General features: G+C 54.9%; 1 protein-coding gene across 1 annotated transcript; it reads left to right on the top strand.

The window, feature by feature from the left end:
• Positions 1-388: 388 nt before the first annotated feature.
• On the top strand, positions 389-3,198 carry LOC105989276 (glutathione S-transferase P). Its single transcript, XM_013021232.1, has 7 exons — positions 389-463; positions 667-702; positions 898-1,004; positions 1,094-1,181; positions 1,478-1,581; positions 2,695-2,802; positions 2,954-3,198. Coding segments are annotated over exons 1-7 (633 nt in total). The 5' UTR covers positions 389-462; the 3' UTR covers positions 3,143-3,198.
• The last annotated feature ends 3,741 nt before the right edge of the window (positions 3,199-6,939 follow it).

Raw genomic sequence — 6,939 nt, 5'->3', positions numbered from 1 at the left:
GGAGGGGGAGGATGGGGGGTGGGTGCGGGCAGCCAGGGTTCCAGCTCCCTCGAGGCCTGAGCCCGGTTGGGGGAGGGGAGCCTGACGAGACTCGCGGGCGTCTCTGCACATGATAACTGCGTTCGGTTATGCGTGGACAGACATTAGGTACACACGAACCCCCCACAACTGAGCGATGCTGAGTCTTTAAATGGGGGGGCGGGAGAGTGGAGGCAGGGGCTCCCCCTGGCCCACGCTCAGCGGGGCTTTCCTTCCGCCTCCCGGGCCCGGGACGGACGTGCGGCCGGACCACCAGGACTCACAGACTCCACCCCGTCCCGCCCCGCCCCGCGGGACGGAGCAGCCGCCCAGCCCGTGGCCAGCCCGGGGCGGAGCGGTCGGCGCCCCTTATGTAAGGCGGGGCGCTGGGTCTGCGCCCAGCTCCGCCATTGACGCCTCCAGCTGCGCAGCTCCACGGTCACCAGTGAGTCTGTCCCGCCCGGGGACCCCGGTGCCGGGGTCGGCTCCGCCCGCGCCCCGGGCACCGGGACCCAGTGCGCCCCGGATGCGGAGCTGGGTGCTGGGGTGGGGGCGGCCGAGACCCAGATGGGGCCGACCCCCGGTGGGGAGGGCGGGGACGGCGCCCTGCCCTTGGCTCAGGGTCTAACAGCTTCCTTCCGTCCCCAGTGCCGCCCTACACCATCGTCTACTTCCCGGTCCGAGGTAGGAGAGGGCGGGTGTGTTGGCGGCGCTGCGGTCCACGCTTCCCTCCCCTGCGCCGCGCAGCTGTGGGTCTCCGGCCTCCCCCCTGCTCCTCCGCCAGGGCCCCCCCCCCACTGCCCTGGGAGTCTTGGCCCGGTCCCTCCCTGGGCCCCTGCCTCGTTCCCACCCCTGTGCTTTGTCCTTCGCTCCCGCTAGGGCGCTGCGAGGCCATGCGCATGCTGCTGGCTGACCAGGGCCAGAGCTGGAAGGAGGAGGTGGTAACCGGGGAGATCTGGCAGAAGGGCCCCCTCAAGGCCTCCTGTGTGAGTGACCCCCGCCTTGGGGGCAGGGGCTGGCCAGGGGCAGGCGGGCCCAGGCTCCCTCACAAAGCCTTACCCCTCCTCCCCACCAGCTCTACGGACAGCTCCCCAAGTTCCAGGACGGGGACCTCACCCTGTACCAGTCCAATGCCATCCTGCGGCACCTGGCCCGCACCTTTGGTGAGTCCTGAGCTTCCACCGGCCAACTCAGGGCAGAGGGGCATCTGCCAGTGGCCGGGCATGTCTGCACGAGTCCCAGTGGAGTGGATTGAGCAGAGACTCTCCTTGTCCAAGGTGCCACCAAGTCCTCCTGCTCTGTGCCAGGCTCCGGGCTCGCTGGTTGTATGGTGGGCTCACTGGCCAGGCCAGTCCTTCCTCCCTTCCTCCTGGCCGCGGCAGCCACCGGCCCCTGGGCCAGCAGTGGACAGGGGTTTGTGCACACTGGGAACCCAGCCATGCTGTGTGCTCCCCCCCAGGACTGTATGGGAAGAACCAGGAGGAGGCAGCTCTGGTGGACGTGGTGAATGACGGTGTGGAGGACCTCCGCTGCAAATACGTGACCCTCATCTACACCAACTATGTGAGCCTGGGCACCACGCGGGCACTGAGCGAACAAAGGGGCTCTTACACTGTGTGCTCTGAATCAGAGTGCCAGAACTGGGTCACATGTCATCATGGATGAGAGCTGCCCCCCCCACTCCTCCCCACCAGTCAAGTGACAGTACACGTACAGATGTCTAGTGAAAGACGGTTCCTATCTAGGTGCTGGTGGCTCACGCCTCTCATCCTAGCGACTCAGGAGGCTGAGTTCTGAGAACCACAGCTCAAAAAGCCCAGGCAGGAAAGTAGCATGAAGACTCTTATCTCAAATGAACCATCAAAGCCTTGGCAGCAGAGCTGTGGCTGAAGTGGTCGAGCATAAAAAGCTCAGGGACAGTGCCCAGGCCCTGAGATCAAGGCCAGTGCTGGCACGTGCTTTCCTGACGGCCTTGGGTGGATGTGGGCATCCTAGAGCCACCTGAGGGGGAGGCTCTATGAAAGGAAGTTTCTGGGAGGAGGTGCTGGCACTCTCTGGTGGGGAAGATGCTTGTGTGTCTGGGGCCAGAGCGCATGCATGAACATGGGGGGCAGCAGGTGGGGGCTGAAGGCCTTGAACCGAGTTTTGGACTCAGAGAAATGGGAACCATTGAGAGGTCTCTGCTAGGCTGTGTTTGCATGTGAGTTCTAGAAGGATCCTCAGAGCTGCCCCCTCTGAAGGGCTTGTGAGGATGAAATAGTAAGAGATGGTGGCTGGCCTGGGCACGGACGGTGCATGCCTATAATCCTAACTGCTCACAAGGTTGGGATCTGTGGATTGTGATCTGATGCCAGCCAGAAAGACAATCGGAGAGATTCCCATGTCCAGTTAATCACCGAAAAGTGGAGGTGTGGCTCAAATGGTGGAGTGCCAGCCTTGAGCTAAGAGGCCAAGCAAGAGCATGAGATGATCCCTGAGTTCAAGCTCAAGTACTGGCGCGCACACACACACACAATGAAAGAAAGAGAAAGAAGGAGGGAAGTCAAGAAAGAAAAAGAGGGGGCAAAAGGGTAGAATGGAGAGGAGAGCAGTGGGGGACAGTAGGGGGTAGGGTTCGGCTTCTGGCCAGCGCGGTGAGGATGGGAAGAAGATACAGCTGTGGCACTTTTCTGGCAGGAGGCGGGCAAGAATGACTACGTGAAGGCTCTGCCCACCCACCTGAAGCCTTTTGAGACACTGCTGTCCCAGAACCAGGGAGGCCAGGCCTTCATCGTGGGCGACCAGGTGAGCACCCTTCCCTCACCCACCTTCTTATGGATGGGAACAGGCTGGAGCCATTCAGGCAGCAAAGTGGGACGGACCTACGGGCTGGCCGGCCCTCCACCTCCGGTCCACTCCCACCTGCTGAGGCCTGGCCCACTGCTCCCCCCTGCAGATCTCCTTCGCTGACTACAACTTGTTGGACTTGCTGCTGATTCACCAAGTCCTGGATCCCGGCTGCCTGGAGAACTTCCCCCTGCTCACAGGCTACACGAAGCGCCTGGTAGCTCGGCCCAAAATCAAGGCCTTCCTGGACTCCCCTGAACATGTGAAGCGTCCCATCAATGGCAACGGCAAACAGTGAGGGGGGAGGGCACTGCCAAACGTTCCCCAGGACCAATAACATTCTCCAAGTTTGAAGCTGTGCTGTGTTTTTTTTCCTGGGGAGGGGGCTCTGGGACCCTCACCTGGCAGGCTGGGAAAGGGGCAGTGCAGAGGCTTGGGAACCAGCACTGAAAGACAATCACAGTGTCTACCTGGAGCCTCAATCCAGGCTGTTTAGAGAACTAGAAACAGGACCAGGAAAGAAGGAGGAGAGAAAGAACCACAGCCATTGTAGTGGGGGAACTCCTAAGTCATCTACATGCCTTTTCTAGCACCTGCCAGGATGATGGCTTCGGGCAACCAGGACCCCAAAGGGCTGTGTCGGGAGCTCCCTTGCTTGGGCTTTAGTGGAGTTCTGACCGCAGGCTGGCTGGGGGAGGATTACCCTCCCATCCCACAGGGGCCTCCCGGCTGCTTCATAAATTTGGTGCATCCTAGACATACAGCCCACCATGGTGTATGCTGTATTTTACCAAGATACAGAACCAAGGCTGGGTGCGAGATTTACCTTCAATCAACCACCAGGAAGTGGGAAGTGGCATTGTGGCTCAAGTGCTAATCTTGGATAAAGAAGTGTCTAGATAAAGGGTAGATCAAGAAGGTTTGTATATTTTTTCCCTTTACTTCATTATCCTGTCCTTGGTGGCAACGATTTTTTTCTTAATGTGTTTTTTATTGCTTTTTTTTTTTGGTCATGGGGCTTGAACTCTGGGCCTGGGCGCTGTCCCTCAGCTCTTCAGCTCAAGGCTAGTGTTCTACCTCCAGTTTTCTGAGTCATTTATTGGAGATAAGAGTCTCATGGAGAAGAGCTGAGGGACAGCGCCCAAGCCCAGAGTTCAGGCCCCAAGACCGGACCCCCCCCCAAAAAAAGTCTCATGGACTTTCGTGCCAGTCCTGACTTTGAACTTCAATCCTCAGATCTCAGTCTCCTGAGTAGCTAGGATTACAGGCGTAACCCACCAGTGCCTGGCTAAGAAGAAAGACTGGGGGTCATCTTACACCTGTTGTTTTCAAGTGCCTTAACCCCAAACAGCCAAGAGCCAGCATATTTTGAGATGGCACCTTAATTTCCCCCACTCATGTAGTTGTTAGCCAGCCAGCCAGTGTCTCAGACATGAAATCTCAGCTAGTTAAGAGGCTGAAATCAAGAGGCCAACCCAGCGGGAACGTTCATGAGACTCCATCTCAAAGGAAGAACCTGGACATGCACCTATCACCTCAGCTAAAGAGGAAAGCATATAATAGAAGCATAAAATAGGAAAATCGCAGTCCAGATATACACATGGGCAAAAAAAGCATGACCCTCTATCAAAATAACTCATGCAAAAGATGGCTGGAGGCATGGCTCCAGTGGTAGAGTACCTGTCTAGCAAGGGGGTGGCCCTGAATTCAAACCCTAGTACCACCACATTCCCTAATAAATAAATCTCATGTGAGATTGGGGGTGTGGCTCATCGGTAGAGATTCAAGTTGCATGCTAAAGTTCCTGGGTTCTGGCTCCAGTACTGGGGGGGGGGAGGGGAAGGTTTCACTTGAAACTATGGCATAGCCAGTTACTATGTTTCACTGTACCTGCTGAGCTGCTACAATGTAGCCCTCAGGCTGGGTTGCACCTGGAAGCTTCCAGGCTGTGTCCACAGCTGCCCTGCAGAGACCAGTGGGGCTAGCCTGTCCACCACTAGCAGCAGCTGGGTTCTCCATGTTACAATGACCAAGATCATGGGGAGATGTTCTTAGATTATCTGCTATTTTGTACAACACTGCTGTGTCTCACGAACTTGTAAGGGGGCTGGTACAGCAGGGGGAATTGCTACCAAAAAAAGAAAGAAAAAGACAAACATCATGTGAGTGGAGGCCCTGGCCTGGGGCGGCTCTTGCTTTGTATTCCTACTGGACAAGCGTTATAAAGCCTAATATGTCCAGGGAAACTGGAAATGGTACCAAAGAAGCCAGCCTGGGCAGGAAAGTTCATGAGACTCTTTATTTCCAATTAAACACCAAAAAGCTGGAAGTGGAGGTGTTTTTGAAGTGCTAGAGTGCTGGCCTTGAGTGAAAAGCTGAGGGACAGCAGTGTCCATGCTCTTACTTCAAGCCCCAGGATGTAGACACACACACACACACACACACACACACACACACACACGCAAAGACTTCACCGCTGCAGGTGGGAAGAATGGCGATTTTGTGACAGTGTCTCAGATCTCTCAGAAAACTCGAGGTGCCTCTACCCTCAGAGCCAATTCTCTGCACCAGGTTGGACATCCAGACTGAGGGCTTGCCAGCTCTAGGAAAGTGAGACAGGCCCCTCTGGCCCCTCTTACCAGGATAAACTCCCTGGAGGGTTGTCACGGTTGGACAGAGAATGTACTGCTTCTCCTTTTGAGCCTGGCCTGTTCTGCTGACAGGCCAACCGGCTTGTCTGATGCTGGCCACCCCGGCTGGCAGAGACCAGACAGAATATTCTCGACGATCACAAAGCTAAGGTCTCAGGATGGGGAACAAGACCAATAACAACAACAAAAAGAAAAGTCACCTGGACTGATTTGATTGAGAGCCTAAGCAAAGCTTGCGTATGCAGAGGAAGACCAGGTGAGGAACAGGCCGCCCCTGTCTGTGCCGTTTCCGGTTACAGACTCAGCTCTGCGCTGGTTCCTCCCCCATGATTCCCTGCATGGCCAGTGACATGGAAGACAGACAAGAAGGAAAACAAGGGGCCTCTGTGAGTCCTCGTGACCCAATCCAGCAGAGCTCCAAAGAGCTAGCTAGCTCTTCCACATGGGCTCCACCAATCTGAATTTAGAAAGGGAAGGAGACAGGAGAGAATCTTAATGTTCTTTGATTGGTCCCTGGAGCCAGAGCTCTGGCAGCCGGATGTGCTGTAAATCTCTCGGTCTGCTGGTTTTTGTTAGATGGCTCAGGATCTTTCAGCCACAAGATGAAACTGTCCCCAGCCAGGGAATCCCTGCTTGTCACCAGAAACTAAAGGAGGCAAAAATTCACCTTTACTTCATTGAAGATTTGGTCTTATTTTTGGTTGGGGTTGAGAATTAAATTGTCATAGTTGCTGTATGGTAGCATATGCCTGTAATCCTAGCTTCTCTAGAAGCAAAAGCAGGAGAATCACCTGGACAAAGTCAGTGAGACCTCATCTCAAATATAAATTAAAAACAAAAGGATTCAGGGTATGGGTTAAGTGGTAGATTGCTTACATAGCACATGCAAGGTCCTGGATTCAATCCCCAGTAAAACACAAACCCAAAAAGCAAAAAAAAAAAAAAAAAAAAAAGGAAAAAAGAGTGATCTCCCCCTGCCCCCGCAAATACTGGCTATCATTCCAGTGTCTTAAAATCAAATGTGGCTGAGAATGTGGCTTAGTAGTAAAGTGCTTGCCTAGCATCCATGAAGCCCCAGGTTTGATTCCACATAAACAGAAAATGCTGGAAGTGGCATTGTGGTTCAAGTGGTAGAGCACTAGCCAGTAAAAGAAGCTCAGAGACAGTGCCCAGGCTCTGAGTTAAAGCCCCAGGACAGGCAAATACACACACACACACACACACACAAAGAGGCAATGTGCCAGAGTGGCCTATTTAGGGGTGGTTTATTCTTAATACCTTCACGATCACATAATACAGTTAAGAATGTGACTTAATAGTAGAGTACTAAGTTGTCATGTCCAAAACAAGCTTTACAACGTTGGTGCGGGGGGGGGGGAAGGAGAAGGATTGGGATTGGGGGGAGGGGGGAGGCTGGGAAGGGATGTGAAGGGTAAACAAAAGG

Source organism: Dipodomys ordii, unplaced genomic scaffold (assembly GCF_000151885.1).
Source record: "Dipodomys ordii isolate 6190 unplaced genomic scaffold, Dord_2.0 Scaffold54, whole genome shotgun sequence".
Taxonomy (NCBI): Eukaryota; Metazoa; Chordata; class Mammalia; order Rodentia; family Heteromyidae; genus Dipodomys; species Dipodomys ordii.
The sequence above is the reverse complement of the archived record's forward strand: the minus strand, read 5'-3'. Positions and strand labels throughout refer to the sequence as shown.

Excerpts from the sequence above, each read along its gene's own strand:
- LOC105989276 (XM_013021232.1), top strand. Across the intron at positions 703-897 it reads CGTCTACTTCCCGGTCCGAG|GGCGCTGCGAGGCCATGCGC; the intron begins GTAGGAGAGGGC and ends CGCTCCCGCTAG. Across the intron at positions 1,582-2,694 it reads CCCTCATCTACACCAACTAT|GAGGCGGGCAAGAATGACTA; the intron begins GTGAGCCTGGGC and ends CTTTTCTGGCAG.